Source organism: Ornithorhynchus anatinus, chromosome 3, assembly GCF_004115215.2.
Source record: "Ornithorhynchus anatinus isolate Pmale09 chromosome 3, mOrnAna1.pri.v4, whole genome shotgun sequence".
NCBI lineage: Eukaryota > Metazoa > Chordata > Mammalia > Monotremata > Ornithorhynchidae > Ornithorhynchus > Ornithorhynchus anatinus.
Genome location: NC_041730.1, coordinates 5926779 through 5946205, shown reverse-complemented (window position 1 = coordinate 5946205; position 19427 = coordinate 5926779). Strand labels below are relative to the sequence as shown.

The 19427-nt window shown below is 55.7% G+C and overlaps 1 protein-coding gene across 1 annotated transcript; it reads left to right on the top strand.

Moving 5' to 3' along the window:
* Positions 1–1699: 1699 nt before the first annotated feature.
* CATSPER1 (cation channel sperm associated 1) lies at positions 1700–18939 on the top strand. Its single transcript, XM_029059534.1, has 12 exons — positions 1700–2105; positions 3374–3568; positions 6720–6833; positions 9375–9531; positions 9984–10075; positions 10889–11032; positions 11254–11317; positions 11506–11578; positions 12432–12492; positions 14393–14465; positions 16100–16214; positions 18812–18939. Exons 1-12 carry the CDS (start codon positions 1820–1822, stop codon positions 18836–18838), a joined length of 1401 nt encoding a protein of 466 aa, XP_028915367.1. The 5' UTR covers positions 1700–1819; the 3' UTR covers positions 18839–18939.
* Positions 18940–19427: the final 488 nt, after the last annotated feature.

Here is a 19427-nt window from a genome sequence, read left to right as displayed (position 1 = left end):
CTCCCTGTTTGGATCCAGAGGCCGCAGATAATAATAATAATAATAACTGTGGTATTTGTTAAGCGCTTACTAAGTGCTGGGGCAGATACAGGGTAATTGGGTTGGACACAGTCCCTTTCCCCCATAGGGCTCACAGCCTTAATCCCCACCTTCCCGATGAGGGAACTGAGGCCCAGAGAAGTGAAGTGACTCGGCCGAGGTCACGCAGCAGACAAGCGGCGGATCCGGGATTAGAACCCAGGTCCTTCTGACCCCTGGGCCCGGGCTCTGGATCTTGGCTTCCTTTCTTCCACTCCTTCCTCAGCCCTTAAGTCCATATCCATAATTTGTTTATTTGTATTAATGTCTGTCTCCACCTCTAGACTGTAAGTTCCTCGTGGACGGGGAGCAAGTCTAGCAACTCGGTTCTGTTGTCCTCTCCCTGGTGCTCAGTCCAGTGTTCTGCACGCAGTAAGCGCTCGATAACTATGATTGATTGATTGATTGATTGATGGTGACACTGCCGTCCAGTGGCTCCTCCCAGGGACCACTCCGATGTCCCGTCCTCTCAGCCGGGCTAGGGACGAGGCAGCGAGGCTGGGATTAGAACCCACGACCTCCGACTCCAAGCCCGGGCTCTTTCCACTGAGCCACGCTGCTCAGAATCTTGCATGCGGGAGTCTGAGCCCGGGGATCTGGACACTTAGATCTGAGTTTCTTGCTCTTAGTGATAATAATAAGAAGAATATGATAATGTTTTTTGTTAAGTGCTCACAATGTGCCAAGCGCTGTACCGAACACTGGGGTAACTGCAAGATAGTAATCAAGTCAGATAGAGTCCCTGTCCCACACGAGGCTCCCAGTCTAAGCGGGAGGGAGACTAGGTATCGAATCTCCATTTTACAGATGAGGAAACTGAGGCCCGGAGAAGAGGAATGATTAGCCCGAGGTCACAGCAGGCAAGCAGAGGAGTCAGGATTGGAACCCAGGTCCTCTGACTCCCGGGTCTGGGCTCTTTCTGCTAGGCCCTGCTGTTTGCTGCAGAGAGGTTACGCTCTGCTGGGAGGGGAAGGGGAGGGTCAAGGGCCCGTGCGGGCTCCCGAACGATAAACTCAGCTCCGTTTACGTGATGAGTGGCACCTGCTGGCGGACCAATCGATCAATCGGTGGTATTAATTAAGTGCTTCCTGTGTGCAGAGCACTGGGCCAAGCGTTTGGGAGACCACCGGCGTCACTTGCGGTTAAAGAATCGGGGGTGGGGTCGTGGGGGCTCCCGGCTCCCAGGACCGCTCCGCTCCCAGCCCACGGCAGGTCACCACCCGGGCCGATGGGGACAGCTAATAATTCTGACCCTTGTTAAGCCCTTACTATATGCCAAGCACTGTTCTAAGCACCGGGGTAGATACAAGTTCATCAGGTTGGACACGGTCCCCGTCCCACGTGGGGCGCACGGTCTCGATCCCCATTTTCCAGATGAGGGAACCGAGGCCCAGAGAAGTGAAGTGATCCGCCCAAGGTCACAGCAGGCAAGCGGCCGAGCCGGGATTAGAACCCAGGTCCTGCTGACCCCCAGATCCGGGCTCTAGCCGCTAAGCCGCTCTGACAACTGGACCGCGGGGGAGCCTGGGGAGGGGCTGTGGGGAACCCGGCTGTGACATCACAGGGGTCGGCAGGACCGGGGGCCGCTGCCATGGCAACGGTTCCATCCCCGGCCCCCACACCGGCCCAACCCCACTCATCCCCAGCAGCCCCAGTCCGGCGGGAGCAGGGGAAGGGGCAGGCGGGGAGTAGCCGCCCGGCTCCGGTCCCCGCCACGTGTCGGCCCAACCCCGGATTCCTCATGGATTACCTGACGGTACCGGACGCGGGGCCGCCCCGGGATGGGGAGCAGGCGGGCCTCAGCGCCGCCGCCTCCCAGAAACCCCAATCGCAGTCCTCCTTTGTGGGGGTCCACTCCGCGACCCCTCACCCCCCCGCCTACCGCCCGTCCCGCTCCCCCTCCGTCTTCTCCCGCTCCCAGTACGGCTTCCGCGGCAACAGGTCCGGCTCGCAGCCTACCCTCCTCATCCACTCCAGGCGGGTCGGGTCCAGAGACAACGGGGCCCCGAGCTACGTCTACCAGAGAGGTGAGCGCGACCCCGACCTCCACCCGGAACCCAACCTCGACCCCGATCCCCACCTAATCCAGAACCCGGCCCCATCTTCATCCGGGCCGGACCCTGATCCCAGACCGACCTCGACCCCGGCCTTGACCCCGATCCTGACCCCGGCCCGACGCTATCCCCTCTGGACTAAGCCCGCTGTGGGCAGGGACGGTCTCTCTTCGTTGCTGAACTGTACTTTCCGAGCGCTTAGCAGAGCGCCCTGCGCACAGCGAGCGCTCGATAAATACCATCGAACGAATGAATGAAAAACCCCGACCCATCCCCGATCTGAGCTCCATTAGAGTGCAAACCCCACCCCGCACCTCCGAGCCCAGCCCCGATCTGACCCAATTTCATTTCCATCATGGTATTTCTTAAGCGTGTGCTATGTGCAGGCCGCAGTGCTAGGCGCTGGGGTTGAATACGGGCAGATCGGGATGGATCCAGTCCCTGTCCCACCTGGGGCTCCCAGTCTCCGTCCCTATTTTACAGATGAGGCAACTGAGGCCCAGAGAAGTGAGGTGACTTGCCCAAGGACACACAGCAGTCAAGTGGCAGAGTCGGGATTAGAACCCATGACCTTCCGACTCCCAGACCCGGGCTCTATCCCCTACAAAGTCGAATCCAGCTCTGACCCAAAAGCCAGCCCCAACCCCGACTCCAGTCGGGACCCGACCCGTAATCCCGCCTCCGCTCGTGGACTCTCCCCCGGTAAGAAGCAGCGTGGTCTACTGGCTAGAACCCCGGCTTGGGAGTCAGAAGGACGTGGGTTCTAATCCAGGCTCCACCACTACCAGAGGAGCGGCGTGGCTCAGTGGAAAGACCACCGGCTTGGGAGTCAGAGGTCATGGGTTCTAATCCCGGCTCTGCCGCCTGTCGGCCGGGTGACTCTGGGTAAGTCACTTCACGTCTCTGGGCCTCAGTTCCCTCTTCTGGAAAATGGGGATTAAGACCGTGAGCCCCACGGGGGACAACCTGATGACCTTGTATCTACCCTAGCGCTTAGAACAGTGCTTCACACATAGTAAGCACCTAATAAATACCATCATCATCATCACCACTTGTCTGCTGTGTGGCCTCGGGCAAGTCGCCTCAGTTCCCTCCTCTGGAAAATGGGGATTGAGAGCGTGAGCCCCATATGGGACGGGGACTGCGTCCAACCTGGTTAACTTGCATCTACCCCAGGGCTTAGAACAGTGCTCGGCACGTAGTGAGCGCTTAACAAATACCATCGTCATTATCATTTTTAGGCCAGGACCCCTGGAGCCAGAAGAGGATGCTGCATAAGCTCCTGGCTTTAATGACGATGAAGTTGGATAAACTGAGGCAGCTCTTCAAGAAGCTGATCCAGTCTCCGTTCTTCGAGGCCTTCGTCCTCTCGGTGGTGTCCATCAACGCCATGGTGCTGGTGGCCCAGACCTTCGCCGAGGTGGAGATCCGGGGAGGTGAGAGAGCGCGGTTGTTTCCGCTTCCGGATTCAGCCTGTCCGGTGGCTGCTGACCCCAGAGGACCCCCTCCAGGGCGTCCGGGTCCTCGGGATTTGGACACAAATCCCGATTTGGCAGGGAATGTGTCCACCGACTCCGTTATACTGTCACACCGTCCTCTCCCAAGCGCTTAGAACGGTGCTCCGCACCCCGTAAGCACCGGCCCGGCGGATAGAGCACGGGCCTGAGAGTCAGAAGGACACGCGTTCTAATCCTGCTTCCCCAACCTTGGAAAGGTCACTTCACTTCTCGGTGTCTCAGTTTTCTCATCTGCGAAGTGAGGATTAAGGCTGGGAGCCTCGGGTGGGACATGGACCGCGTCCAACCTGATTAGCTTGGATCTACCCTGCTGCTTACAACGGTGCCCGGCACAAAGTCAGCGCTTAACAAATACCATTTAAAAAAAGAGTTGATTGACCGATTGATCCGAATCAATAACTGAGCCCCCAGGAATACAGGAAGGGCTAAGGAGGATGAAAGTGAGTCCATAAATGACAGAGTTTGACGGAAGGGGGGACGTGGCTGAGGGTGCTGGGAAATCATTAAGAGGAACAGCCGTGGCCTAGGGGAAAGAACCTCAGCTTGGGAGCCAAAGGACCTGGGTTCTAATCCCAGCCCTACCACCGGTCTGCTGTGTGGCCTTGGGCAGGTCACTTGCTAATAATAATAACTGTGGCATCTGTTAAGCGCTTACCGCGTGCCAGACATTGAACTAAGCGCTGGAGTGGATACAAGCAAATCGGGTTGGATGCAATTGGAGAAGCAGCGTGGCTCAGTGGAAAGAGCCCGGGCTTTGGAGTCAGAGGTCATGGGTTCGAATCCCGGCTCTGCCACTTGTCAGGCTGTGTGACTGTGGGCGAGTCACTTAACTTCTCCGTGCCTCAGTTCCCTCATCTGTAAAATGGGGATAAAGATAAACCTGATTCCCCTATGTCTAGCCCAGCGCTTAGAACGGTGCTCTGCACATAGTAAGCGCTTAACAAATACCAACATTATTAATCCCTTTCCCACATGAGGCTCACAGTCTCAATCCCCATTTTACAGATGAGGTAACTGAGGCCCAGAGAAGTCAGGTGGTTGGCCCAAGGTCACACAGACATAGGACGAGCGGCGGACCCGGGATTAGAACCCACGACCTTCTGACTCCTGGGGGCGGGCTTCACTTCTCTGGGCCTCCATTTCCTCAACTATAAAATGGGGATCCAATACCTATTTTCCCTTCTACTTAGATTGAGCCCAGTGTGGAACTGGGACTGTGTCTGACCCGATTTACTCATATCTACCCCAGTGCTCAGAACAGTGCTTGACACATAGTACATACTTAACCAATACTATTTTAACAAAAAAAGTCGATGGAAGATCTGGGTTCTTTGGATGGCTTTAAATCGGGCGGAGATGGGGTCTGTACGCACAATCAATCAATGGTTGTGTTGAGCCCTTACTGTGTGCAGAGCACTGTACTAAACGCTTGGGAGAGTACACTATAATATCATTGGTAGACACGTTCCCTGTCCACGAGGATTAGAGAAATGACGTGGCGTGGTGTAAAGAGCACAGGCCTGGGAACAAGAGAACCCGTGCTCTAATGCCTGCTCTGCCCCGTGACTACTGTGTGACCTTGGGAGAGTCACTTAACTTCTCTGTGCCTCAGTTACCTCATCTGTAAAATGGGGATTCAATCGTACTCCCTCCTACTTGGACTGTTAGCCCCTCTGCGGGACAGGGACTGGACCTGATTAGCTCATGTCCACCCCAGGGCTTAGAACGGTGCTCGGCACATAGTAAGGGCTAGTAAGGGTCACGCAAGTCCGCTGTGTGACCTTGAGCAAGTCACTTAACTTCTCCATGCCTCGGTTTCCTCATCTGTAAAACGGGGATTGAGACTCTGAGCCCCATATGGGACAGGGACGATGACCAATGTGACTAGCAGTAGGATGTTCATTCATTCAATAGTATTTATTGAGCGCTCACTATGTGCAGAGCACTGTACTAAGCCCTTGGAAGGTACAGTTCGGCAACAGATAGACACAATCCCTGCCCATTGACGGGCTTGACCTAGTAGATAGAGGCTGGACCCGGGAGTCAGAAGCGCTTGGGTTCTAATCCCGCCTCCGCCGCTTGTCTGTTGTATGACCTTGGGCAGGTCACTTCACTTCTCTGGGCCTCAGTGACCTCATCTGTCAAATGGGGATGAAGACTGTGAGCCCCCCGTGGGACAACCTAATTACCTTATATCTACTCCAGTGCTTAGAACAGTGCTTAGCACATAGTAAGTGCTTAACAAATACTATTATTATTATTATTATTAATAATAATCTTAATCCCTGCTCTGCCATTTGCTATGGGGAGACCTTGGGCAAATCACTTCACTTCTCTGAGCCTCAGTTCCCTCATCTGTAAAATGGGGATTGAGACTGGGAGCCCCACGTGAGACAGAGACCGTGTCCGGCCCGATTTGCTCGTATCCACCCCGGTGCAGGTCCTGGCATGGAGTAAGGGCTTAACGAAGACCACAGTTATTGTTATCCAGAGCCCGGGCTTGGGAGTCGGAAGGACTTGGGTTCTAATTCCGGCTCCGCCCCTCTGTCCACCCTGATTTACTTGTGTCCTCCCCAGCGCTTAGTACAGTACCTGGCACCTAGTAAGTGCTTAACAAATACCACGGTCATTATTATTATTATCTTGTATCTACTTCAGGGCTTAGAACAGGGCCTGACACATACTAAGCACTTAACTGATACTATAAAATAGTAATAAGGCTGGTATTTGTTAAGCGCTTACTATGTGCAGAGCGCTGTTCTAAGCGCTGGGGGAGATACAGGGTAACCAGGTTGTCCTACGTGAGGCTCACAGTCAATCCCCATTTTCCAGATGAGGTAACTGAGGCACAGAGAAGTGAAGTGACTTGCCCACAGTCAAACAGCTGACAAGTGGCAGAGCCGGGATTCGAACCCGTGACCTAACCAGTTTTACCATTAAGGAATACCATTTAAAAAACAAAGGAGGAAAAGAAGACGAGGAAGAGGAAGGGCCTCTTCGTCCTCCCCGTCGACCCCTTCGTCTTCCTCCTCTTCCTCCTCCTCGCTCCCTCCTCCTCACCTGTGCTCAGAGTGGTACTTCACGGCCGCGGACTCGGTCTTCCTCAGCATCTACCTCCTGGAGGCGGCCCTCAAGCTCATCGCGCTAGGATCCAGCTACTTCCACAACTACTGGAACAATCTCGGTGCGTGGGGCGGCCCCCTCCGGGGCCGGGGGACAAGAGATGGGCAGGAAGGGGGTAGGGGTCGATGGTGGTGGGGTCAGTGGGGTCTCTCACCCCTGACTCCGGGGACCGGGATAGGGGCCGAGAGACGGTCAGGTGCCGGGGGAGGTTGGCGGAGGGTCCGGGGGGCCGCTTGGCGGTTCTGGGCTGGGGAGGACTTGCCCCCCACCCCGAAGACCTCCCCTCTGCGGGGCCCAGGCTAAGCTAACCAGATTCTCAAGGCGGGGAATTCCCGAAAGCGGGATGAAGGTGGGGTGGGGCCAGAGAGAGGGACGAGGAGCGGAGAGAAGGAAAAAGATGGCACCGGAGAGAAAGCGATGGGAAGAGACTGGGACGGTGGCTCTGAGTCCCGAGGAGACTGAAACTCTGCTCCTCTAGCCGTTGTACCCTTCTGATCGGGAAGCAGCGTGGCTCAGTGGAAAGAGCCCGGGCTTGGGAGTCAGAGGTCATGGGTTCGAATGCCGCCTCCGCCACTTGTCAGCTTTGTGACCTTGGGCAAGTCATTTCACTTCCCTGGCCCTCAGTTACCTCATCTGTAAATTGGGGATGAAGACTGGGAGCTCCACATGGGACATCCTGATGACCTTGTATCTACCCCAGCACTTAGAGTGCTTAGCACATAGTTAGCGCTTAACAAATACCAACATGATTATTATTATTATCTTCACTTTTGTTATCATTTTATTTCATTATCTTCTCATTTTGTTTCATTTCTCCTTACACATTTATCACCAGTCCCCTTTCCCCTTTTTAGATTTAGATCGTGAGAGCCCCTCGAGGGACAGGGAACTACCCCACCCGTGCATTCTCTCCCAGCACTCACTTCAGTGCTTATCAAGCAAAAACTCCTCATTCTTGGCTTCAAAGCTCCCCATCCCCTCGCCCCCTCCTACCTCACCTTCCTCCTGTCCTCCTCCAGCCCAACCCGCACGCTCCGCTCCTCTGGTGCCGCTCACCTCCTCACAGTCCCTCCTTCTCGCCCGTCCCGCCGTCGACCCCCGGCCCACGTCCTCCCGCTGTCCCGGAACGCCCTCCCTCCTCACCTCCGCCAAACTAACTCTCTTCCCCTTTTCAAAGCCCTACTGAGAGCTCACCTCCTCCGGGAGGCCTTTCCAGACTGAGCCCCCCCTTTCCCTCTGCTCCTCCTCCCCTCCCCATCGCCCTGACTCCCTTCCGCTGCTCCACCCTCCCTCCTCTCCCCACAGCACTTATGTATATATGTGTATTTATTCTATTTATTTTATTAACAGTGCGTATATATCTATAATTCTATTTATTTCTATTGATGTTATCGATGCCTGTCTACTTGTTTTGTTGTCTGTCTCCCCCCATCGAGACTGTGAGCCTGTTGTTGGGTAGGGATTGTCTCTATCTCTTGCCCAATTGTACTTTCCAAGCGCTTCGTACTGCGCTCTGCACACATTTAGCACTCGGTAAATACGAATGAATGAATGAATGAATGAATGAATGAATGAATTGGCACACAGAAAGCTGTTAATAACTACTGTTATTACTAGTATTCTAACTATTCCTGCTACTATTATTCCTGCTATTACTACTACTATTAGAGCTAGGAGCTGGGAGAAGAGGACAGAGCTGCCTTACAGGATAAACCGGTTCTCCCGGAGCCCTCTTTGGAAGTTTCCAGTGCAGCTGGTTTGATGTTTCTGGCTGACTGGACACTCCAGCAGCCGGGAAAGGGACAGATTGGCTGAGGGGGTGGCAGAGGATGGAGAGGAGGAAGAGGAGGAGGAAAAGAGAATGAGGAAAAGGAAGGTATTTTCCTCATCTTCCTCCTCCTTTCTTTCCTCTTCTTCCTCCATCTTTTTCTCTTTTCTTCTTCCTCCTTCCCTTCTTCCTTCACCTCCTCTTTGTTTACTTATGCCTTTCTTTCCTCTTCTTCCTCCTTCTCTGTCATCCTTTCCTCTTCCTCCTCTTCCTCTTCCTTCATCTTCTTTATCCTCCTCTTCCTACTCCTTTCTTTCCCCTTCTTCTTTTTTCTCCTTACCTCCTCAATCTTTTCCTCTTCCTTCTCCTTTCCCTCTTGCTCCCCCTCCTCCTCCTCTTCCTACTCTTTCTTTCCCCTTCTTCCTCCTCCACTTTCTCCTCCTCCTCCTCCTCCTCCTTCTTTCCCTCTTGCTCCCTCTCCTGCCCTTGCTCCTCTTCCTGGCTTCCTCTGAGGGTGCCACTGCTATGGCAGCCATGGCCCGAAAGCAAAATCCCCCAACGTGCCCTCCCGGGGGCTTTTCCGGGCGGCGGGACGGACTCCAAAATTTGTGACAGGCCGACTGCAGTGACGTGCCGAATCGTCCATTCCAAGCGCTTAGTACGGTGCTCTGCACATAGTAAGCGCTCAATAAATACTATTGAATGAATGAACCTCCCCCGCCCCCCGCCCACCCCGCCGCAGCTCAGAGGAGGGGGCCGAGTTCAGGAGGCGAGTCCGTGGCTTATGATATCCTAAGTTCTGACACGGGCCCCCTCCCCTTCCTCCTCCACCAGACTTCTTCATCACGATCATGGCCCTGCTGGACTTCGTGCTGCCACAGATCTACAACGCCATGACCATTCGCCACGCCGGCACTAACACCTTCCGGGTCCTCAAAGTCTTCAAGGGCGTCCGAGCCCTGAGGACCTTCTGGGTGCTGCGGAGACTCCGGTCAGACCCCGGGCCCCGGAGCCACCGACTGCCCCCAGCCCGCCCCTGCAAGCCCTCTTGCCCCGGAGCGGAGGGTCGGGTGCACCTGCTCCCCTTCCTTCTCACTCCCTTCGCACCCCCTTCCCATCACCTCTGAGAGGCCTTCCCTGACTAAGCCCTCCTTTCCTCTTCTCCCACTCCCATCTGCGTCACCTTTCCTTGCTTCCTTTATTCATTCCCCCCTCCCAGCCCCACAGCACTCATGTCCCTAACTACCATTTCTTTCTTTCTATTCATGTCTGTCTCCCCCTCTGGACTGTAAGCTCACTGTGGGCGGGGAATGTGCCCGTTATATTGAATCCTCCCAAGCGCTCGGTAGAGTGCTCTGCGCACAGTAGACGCTCAATAAATGTGACCGACCGACTGACTGACTGGATGCCCCGCTGCCCTGACCCCCGCCTACCATTTCCCAGCTTCCTGAACAGCCTGCAGGAAGTGACGGGGACCCTGGCTCGCTCCTTGGCATCTATCGGAGCCATCCTGGTGCTTATGTTCATCTGCCTCTGTATCCTGCCCCGGGCCGGAGGGGAGGGAAGGAGGGGGCTGGAGGGAAAGCAGCTGGGCTGGCCGGAGGGGCCGGGGCCGAGGAGAGAGGGTGAAGCCAACGCCTGAGGGTGGGGTCAACGGAGGGTGGCCATCCGGTGAGAAACCAGGGTTAGGGAGAGGGGTAGGATCAGTGAGGGGGTGGGACCAGTGAGAGGGGAAGGATGATAACGATAATATTAATAATAATAATAATAATGGCAATGGTTATGCGCTTTCTAAGTGCCAAGCACGGGACCAAGCCCTGGGGAGAGAAGCCGCGTGGCTCCGTGGAAAGAGCGCGGGCTTGGGAGTCAGAGGTCGTGGGCTCTAATCCCGGCTCCGCCACTTGTCTGCTGTGTGACTTTGAGCAAGTCACTTCACTTCTCTGGGCCTCAGTGACCTCATCTGTAAAATGGGGACTAAGACTCTGAGCCCCACTGGGGGCAACCTGATCACCTTGTATCCCCCCCGCAGCGCTTAGAACAGTGCTTGGCACATAGTAAGCGCATCACGGATTTCATCGTTATTATTATTACACGAGCAAATCAAGTTGGACCCGGTCCCTGTCCTACGTGGGGTTCAAAGTCTCGATCGCCCTCGGTGAGGGGGCAGGGCCGAGGTGGGGATAGGTCCTGGCCAGCACAGAAGGGTCCGGGTGGGCCAGGAAGGAGTTGGCGAGGTAGGGCCAGGCCGGGCGGAGCTCCGAGAACCCGGCCATGGGAGCCGGGGCCGGGCCGGGCGGGAGGCGTGGACGGGCGGGTCTGAGTCCCTCCCGGTTCCTGAGCGGCCCCAGTCCTGTTCTCGGTGATCCTGCGGGCCCTGTTCCGCAACACGGACCCCAAGCGGTTCCAGAGCTTGTTCACCACGCTGTTCACCCTCTTCACCATGCTCACCCTCGACGACTGGTCCCTCATCTACATGGACAGCCGGGCCAAGGGTGAGGGTCGGGCCTGACCCGGGCCTGGCGGGAGTGGGGGCGCGGGGGCAGCTCCGGGACCGAGGGGAAAGTCCAGGGCCGGGGGGAGGGACGTGGCGGGTGGCGGGGGGGGGCCGGGACCCGGCCGGGTCGGGCTGGGGTGGGCGGTGGGGTGGATTTGGAGCGGGTTCTGTGGGTCCCGGAGGCAGCGACTGGGGGACTGACCCCTTGGCCCTCCTCAGGGGCCTGGTTCATCGTGCCGATCCTCATGGTGTACATCATCATCCAGTATTTCATCTTCCTGAAGTAAGAGCCCCGACCCCATCTCCCACTCCCCCAGGCCTCCAGCCCCTCCGGCCCCCCACCTCCCCGTCTCCAAGAGACCCCTGGCCTCCCCACTAGAGCACCAGAGGCCCCCTCTGGCCTCCACCGCGTCCTGTCCACCCTGGGGCTCCCCCTCAGCCCCAGCCCACTGGGGCTCTGCTTCCCCGCAGCCTGGTGGTGGCCGTGCTGGTGGACAACTTCCAGATGGAGCTGCTCAAGGGGTTGGAGAAGGAGAAGCAAGAGGTAGAGAGGGGGTGGGGTGGGGTGGGGGTGAGGGGAAGCTACCTGACCCGGAGGGTGGGGGGAGAGGAGGAGGAGGAGGGGGAAGAGGAGGAAGGAGGAAAAAGGGAGGAGAAGAAGCTTGGAGGAAATGGGGAAGCGGGAAGGAGAGGGGGAAGAGCAGGGGGAAGGCGAGAGAGAAGATGAGAGGGATGAGGAGGGGAGGGGCAGGGAGACGAGGAGGGGGAAGAGGAGAAGGAGCAGGGAGAGGGAAAAGGAAGAGAAAGATGAGGGGGAAGATGGGGGGAAGTTGAGAGGAGGGGGAGGGGGAGGAAGAGAGAGAAGAGGTGGAGGAAAAGGAGGGGGAGGAAGAGGAGAGGGAATAGGAGAGGGACTAGGAAGGGATAAGGAAGGGAAAGATGAGGGGGAAGAGGAGGGGAAAGAGGGGAAGAGAAGGAGGAAGGGGGGGAGGAGGAGGAAGAAGAGGAGGAGGAGGGCAGAACTGCAGGGGAGATGGACCTTTAGAATCCGCTGGAGGTGGCAGGCAGGGGCCGGCTCGGGCCTGGGCTCTGCTGGTCTCTGGTCCCCGGGTCCCGTCTGCGGGAGTTGAGGAGTTGGGTGGGCAGAGGGCACTGCCCTCCCCGTCTCTAGCCCGTGAGCGTCCCGGGCCGGACCAGGGCACAGGGTGCAGAGCGCAGGGGGAAGGCAGGAAGGGCTGTGCCCTGTGGCCATGCCGGTGCCAGAGCCCCGAGGCCGGAGCGTGGGTGGGCGGGGGGCTGGCAGGGGCGGGAGGGGGACCTCCCTGGCACCCTGGCACCCTGGCACCCCCGGGACCGGACGGGCTGAGTCACCTCTGGCCACCCACCCCCTTCTCCAGAAAGCAGCCCGACTCCAGGAGAAGCTCCTGGAGGATTCTCTGACAAAGCTCAAGGAGACAGGTACCGTCCCCTGGGGCCGGCAGGCATCCCCCGCCCCGTCGGCCCCCCGGCCCCCGGCCCCCGGCCTGGCCTCTGTCCCCACGCCTCCCCTACCCCATCCTTCCTCTGCCCCTGCCCCGGACCCCACCCCTTCAGCCTCTTCCTCTGCGCCAGGCCCCGGGCTCCCCACGAAGTTCTTACGCCAAGTCTCCCCTGCCTTGGACCTCGATTGCCCTTCTCTTGCAAACTGCCTTTTACCCGGCCTTTTCGCCCCCAGAATCCCCTAGCCGAAACGGCGTGGCATATTGGCTAGAGCCCGGGCCTGGAAGTCAGAAGGTCACGGGTTCTAATCCCGGCTCTGCCCCTTGTCTGCTGTGTGACCGTGGGCAAGTCACTTAACTTCTCTGGGCCTTAGTGACCTCATCTGGAAAATGGGGATCGAGACGACGAGCCCCATGGGGGACAGGGACTGCATCCAGCCCAATTTGCCTGCGTTCACACCGGTGCTTAGAACAGTGCCTGACACAGAGTAAGCGCTTAACAAATACCATTATCATTATTATCATCATTATCTTCATTGGGGTTGACTGAGCACTCACTGTGTGCAGAACACTGGACTAAGCGCTTGGGAGAGTAGTTATGACCAGAGTTGGTAGACGGTTCCCTGTCCACAACAAGCTTATAGTCTAGAGAGGGAGACAGACATTGATAGAAAGAAATAATTTATAATATATAACGTATAGAGAGGTAGAGGTTGGAGAGTGCCTGGGGATGGAGGGCAGGGAACTATTATTATTATCATTGTTATGGTATTTGTTAAGCACTTACTACGTGCCGAGCACTGTTCTAAGCTCTGGGGTAGATACAGGGTATTCAGGTCGTTCCACGTGGGGCTCACAGCTTTTATCCCCATTTTCCAGATGAGGTGACTGAGGCACACAGAAGTGGCTTGCCCAAGGTCACACAGCCGACTAGACTGTAAGCTTGTTGTGGGCAGGCCATGTGGGCAGGCCAGAGAAGCAGCGTGGCTCAATGGAAAGAGCACGGGCTTTGGAGTCAGAGGTCATGAGTTTGAATCCCAGCTCTGCCACTTGTCAGCTGTGTGACTGTGGGCGAGTCACTTAACTTCTCTGGGCCTCAGTTCCCTCATCTGTAAAATGGGGATTAAGACTGTGAGCCCCACGTGGGACATCCTGATTCCCCTGTGTCTACCCCAGCGCTTAGAACAGTGCTCGGCACATAGTAAGCGCTTAACAAATACCAACATTATTATTATTATTATGTGTCTCTTTATCGTTCTATTGTACTCTCCCAAACACTTAGTACAGTGCTCTGCACAGAGTAAGCGCTCAATAAATACCATTGAATGAATGAATGAACAGAGGGCTTAATCAGGGAAGGATCCCTAGCCCTCAACTTCTCCTCCCCTTTCCCTCTCTTAATGTCTCCAAACCTCAGTTTCCTCCTCGGTACAATGGGGATAAAGCACCTGCTTTTTTTATGATACTTGTTAAGTATTTACTATGGGCCAGGCACTGGACTAAACGCTGGGGTAGATACAAGCTAATAATAATAATATTAATGTTGGTATTTAAGCGCTTACTATGTGCAGAGCACTGTTCTAAGCGCTGGGGGAGATACAGGGTAATCAGGTTGTCCCACGTGAGGCTCACAGTTAATCCCCATTTTACAGATTAGGGAACTGAGGCACAGAGAAGTTAAGTGACTTGCCCACAGTCTAGCCACTAGGCCACACTGCTTCTCCTGTTCTCTCTCCCTCTTAGTCTGTGAGCCCCGTGTGGGGCAGGGACCGTGCCCCATCCGACTATCGTGGCGTAATGCTGGGCACATAATAGACGCTCAACAATTACTACAATTATTATTATTGTCGTCGTCGTTATAATTTTTACCTCCCCTCCAGACAAACAGGAGGAGATGCACAAGATCACGGTTCAAGACCAAATAGAGAAGGAGATGAAGGGTCTAACGGAGAGGTGAGGAGGAGACGGTGGGGAGTTGGGGGCGGGAGGATGGAGCAGGACAACCAAGTTTGCGAAAGAGAGAGATCTGTGACAGCTCTAGAAGATTTTCTCGGGTCTCCAGACGGGAGAACTAGAACCCGGGACCGACCCATCAACCGATGGGATTTATTGGCAGCGTCCTGCGTGCGGAGCGCTGTACTAAGCGCTTGGGAGATCGCAACGCAGTGGACTCCATCGCTGCCCTCAAGGGCCAGGGAGCTGTACTAAACACCGGGGAGAGCACGACGTGGAGTTGTAGACATAATCCCTTCCCTCCGTTGAGTGCAGAGCACTGTTCTAAGCACTAGGGAGAGGATAATAGAGTTAGTAGACTAGATCCTTGCCCTCAAGGAGCTTATAGAGTGATGTGTGCAGAGCACGGCACTGAACACTGAGGAGAGTACAATGCCAGGGAGTTGGTAGACACGATCTTTACCCTCAAGGAGCAAACAGTGACTTCATCTGCAAGATGGGGATTGAGACTGTGAGCCCCACACGGGACGGGGACCGTGTCCAACCCGATTTACTTGTATCCACCCCAGCGCTTAGTACGGTGCTTGGCACATAGTAAGCGCATAACAAATACTGCAAATACAATTATTATTATTATTATTAATACACTGCCTGGCACATAGTAAGGACTGAACAGATACCGTTTAAAAAAATAAATCAAAACACAGTGTCAGAATTTGCAGGGTTGAAATAGTTGGACGATCCCTTCCTAATGAGGGCTGGGAGGTGGGGTGCCTGGGGTTACAGCACAGTGCTCGGCACATAGTAAGCGTTCAATAAATACTATTGAATGAATGGGTTCTGGACCGGGAGGAGCCCAGAGAGAGAGGTCACAGGCTGTGGAGGGAGAGAGGACCAAGCCGGCCACCGTTTGGGGTCTAGACAGATTCCCTCCCCACAGCTTAAGCATTTTAGTCGATCCGTGGCCTAATGGCTAGAGCCCGGGCTTGGGAGTCAGAAGGGCCTGGGTTCTGATCCCGGCTCTGCCACTTGTCTGCTATGTGACCTTGGGCAAGCCACTTAACTTCTCTGTGCCTCAGTTACCTCATCTGTAAAATGGAGATTAAGACCTTGAACCCTACCTGGGACAACCTGATTACCTTGTATTTACCCCAGTGCTTAGAACAGTGCTTGGTAAGCGCTTAACAAATAACATAATAATTAATTAATTCTAATCCCGGCTCCGCCACAGACAAGTCACTTCTCTGGCCCTCAGTTCCCTCATCTGTAAAATGGGGATTAAGACTGTGAGCTCCATGTGGGACAGGGACCGTGTTCAACCCAACACCTGGTATCTACCCCAGCGCTTAGTACAGTGCCTGGCACATAGTAAGCGCTTAACGAATACCATTATTATCGAGTGCTTACCGGGTGCAGAACACTGTACTAAGCACTGGGGAAAGTATGGTACAACAGAGTTGGTAGACGGTTTCCCCGCCCACAACGAGCGGGGACAGTCTGGAGGCCGAGCTTACAGTCCAGAGCCTCGTGATCCGCACACGGTAAGCGCTCGAGAAATACGACCGATGGATGGATGGGATGGACGGACGGACGGATGGACGGAGGGACGGATGGCTTGGTTCTTCCCCATATAGGCAGCAGCAGCTCCACTTGATGTTCCTGCAGCTGATCGCTGGAGTGGAGGTCCAGCAGCAACAGTTCCGCTCCCAGACGGCCATCACCGATGAGATCGTGGACACGGTTTTCGAGGTGCCCGCCGGGAGGCCGGAGGGACGAGGGGGACGGGGCCGCAGCCGGGGCGGAGGGAGGCCGCAGAATGGGTGCCCGAGAGGAACCAGGAATAGCAATAATAATGATGATGATGACGGTATTTGTTAAGCGCTTACTACGTGTCAAGGACTGCTCTAAGCACTGGGGGAGATACAAGATAATCAGGTTGGACACGGTCCCTGTCCCACAGGGGACTCGGGGTCGTGATCCCCTTTGGAGAGATGAGGGAACTGAGGCCCGGAGAAATGAAGCGACTCGCCCAAGGTCCCGCAGCGGCCAAGCGGCAGAGCTGGGATTAGAACCCAGGTCATTCTGTCTCCCGGGCCCGGGCTTCACCCGCTAGACCATGCTGACTAGTAAGTTTTGGGTTAATCCACTGGCTGTGCAGAGCACTGGGTTAAGCGCCGGAAAAGAACATACAATTGTGAATTAGACGATCCCTGTCCCCCGGGGGCGTGGGGGATCAGCGTGGCTCAGTGGAGAGAGCCCGGGCTTGGGAGTCAGAGGTCATGGGTTCTAATCCCAGCTCCGCCACTTATCAGCTGTGTGACTTTGGGCAAATCACTTCTCTGGGCCTCAGTGACCCCATCTGTAAAATGGGCATTAAGACCCTGAACCCCATGTGGGAGAACCTGATGACCCTGCATCTACCCCGGCGCTTAGAACAGTGCTTGGCATGGAGTAAGCGCTTAACAAATACCATAATTATCATTATTAATGTAAGGAGTGGGGGTGAGGCTGGGGTCCCGGCGGGGGATGTCTTTCAGGAGAGATGCCAGACCCAGGTAAGGGAAAGTCACAGGATCAGTCATTCATTCATTTAACTGTATTTATTGAGTGCTCACTGTGTACAGTGCACTGTATTGAACGGTTAGGAGAGTACAGTATAACAATAAGCGGACACGTTCCCTGCCCACAACGAGTTTAGAGTCTAGAGGGGGCAAATGTACGCAGCAGAAGTGGGATGTCCTCCGGGGGTGGAGGGAGGGGCCTTGACAGGGAGAGGAGGGGGGTGAGGAGAAATTAAAGCTCCGAGGGCCAGTCTGTAGGACAAGAGTTGGAGGATGAAGCCTTCCTCTAAGTCAGACTGGATCCCCAATCGATAATATTAACTGAGCACCCAACCGTATGCGGAGCATTGTACAAATCAATCAGTCGTACTCACTGAGCGCTTACTTTGTGCAGAGCACTGGACTGAACGCTTGGGAGAGGACAATATGGACACGTTCCCTGTCCAAGGTCTAGAGGGGAAGAAAGACATGAATATAAATAAATAGGTTACGGACACGGACGTTGGGTGCCGGGGGCGGGGGGGGATAAAGGGAGGGAATCAGGGCGACGAAGAAGAAGTAGGAAAAGAGGGAATGAGAGCTCAGTCAAGAAAGGCCTCACGGAGATGAGCCTTCAGTAAGGGTTTGAAGGTGGGGTGAGCGGTCGTCTGTCGGATAGGAAGAGGGAGGGCGCTCCTGGCCAGAGGCGAGATGTGGGCGAGAGGTCGGGGGCGAGATAGACGAGATCGGGATACAGGTTGGCGTGAGAGGAACCAAGTCTGCGGGCCGGGTTGTCGTAGGAGAGTACCGAGGTGAGGAAGGAGGGGGTGAGGGGGTCAAAGGGCTCTAAAAGTGGTTGGTGAAGAGTTTCTTTTTGAGGCGGAGGTGGATGGGCAACCACTGGAGGGTCTTGAGGAGAGGGGAGTCGTGGACTGAACGTTTTTGTAGAAAAACGATCCGAGCAACAGAGTAAAGTAAGGACTGGAGTGGGGAAAGGCAGGAGGCAGGGAGGTCGGCAAGGAGGCTGATACGGTAATCAAGGCGGGAGAGGTTAAGTGTTTGGTTTAACAGGGTAACAGTTTGGTGAGGAAAGGGCAGATCTTACGTGACGTCGCGAAGGTTGAACTGACGGGATTTAGAGATACACTGAATATGTGGGTTGAATGAAATAGATGAGCCGAGGATAACGTCAAGGTTGCCGCCCTGTGAGACGGGAAGGGTGGTGGTGCATCTGGAAGAGTCCAATACTGTTAGGAGACACGTGATCCCCGCCTAGCAGACTAATAATAATAATAATAATGTTGGTATTTGTTAAGCGCTTACTATGTGCCGAGCACTGTTCTAAGCGCTGGGGTAGACACAGGGGAATCTGGTTGCCCCACGTGGGGCTCACAGTCTTAATCCCCATTTTACAGATGAGGGAACTGAGGCACCGAGAAGTGAAATGACTTGCCCAAAGTCACACAGCTGACAAGTGGCCGAGCTGGGATTTGAACCCGTGACCTCTGACTCCAAAGCCCGTGCTCTTTCCACTGAGCCACGCTGCTTCTCAAAACTAAGCAAAAGCAGAATAGTGCCGGGATTTGTTAAGCACCTACTAGGTGCCAAGCGTTGTATTAAGCATTGGGGCCGATATACCATCAGGTCAGTCAGAGATCCCGTCCCGTGTGGAACCTACAGTCTCGGGGTTTGGAGGGAAGAACAGGAATTTGATCTCCACTGATCCACCGCCCGCGATTCCCTCGAGGTAGGGGGTCCAGGAGCGCGTTCTGAGTACCCCCTCCTCCCACCCCCTAACCCCCGCAGGCTGGAGAAGAGGACCTCAAAAGGTGAAGCCCACCCGACACCGGACACCGGAAAAAGCCACGGACTTCTCACGGTCCGAGGGGGTGGGGCTCCCCCGGGATTGCTAATTCAGATGTTCTTGACAGACACCACGGTTTCTCCGTTTGGTTATTGCGTCTGCCACGGGGCCGGGAGAGGCCGAAGCCTCTGAGGAGGACGCCCTCACCGGCTCTGCCACGCTCAGCCGCCGCGCCACCCCCGGCCCATCTGCCACGCTCGGCCCCGAGCCCTCGGCCGCTCCGACCCCCTTGGCCGCTCCGCCACTCTTAGCCACTCTTCCACCCTCGGCCTCGCGCCATCGGCCGCTCTGCTCGCCTCAGCCATTTTGCCACCCTCGGCCACTCCACCGACCTCGACCTCGAGCTCTCGGCCTCTCTGCCGCCCTCGGCCTCGAGCCCTCGGCGTGAGAGGGCCGCGCGGGTAGGGGGGTGTTACGGAAGAGCGAGACCGAGCTCCTGCCCATGGAAACGGGGGAGACGCCACAGAGACACCGAGAGGAAGTGGCACCAACAAAGAGTAAAAGAAAGGAGAAGCACTGTGGTTTAGTGGCAAGAGCCCGGGCTTAGGAGTCAGAGGA

Coding starts and splice junctions, on each gene's coding strand:
- CATSPER1 (XM_029059534.1), top strand. CDS start 1,820: ATGGATTACCTGACGGTACCGGACGCGGGGCCGCCCCGGGATGGGGAG. Junction 11,033..11,253: donor CATGGACAGCCGGGCCAAGG/GTGAGGGTCGGG, acceptor GGCCCTCCTCAG/GGGCCTGGTTCATCGTGCCG. Junction 14,466..16,099: donor ATGAAGGGTCTAACGGAGAG/GTGAGGAGGAGA, acceptor TTCCCCATATAG/GCAGCAGCAGCTCCACTTGA.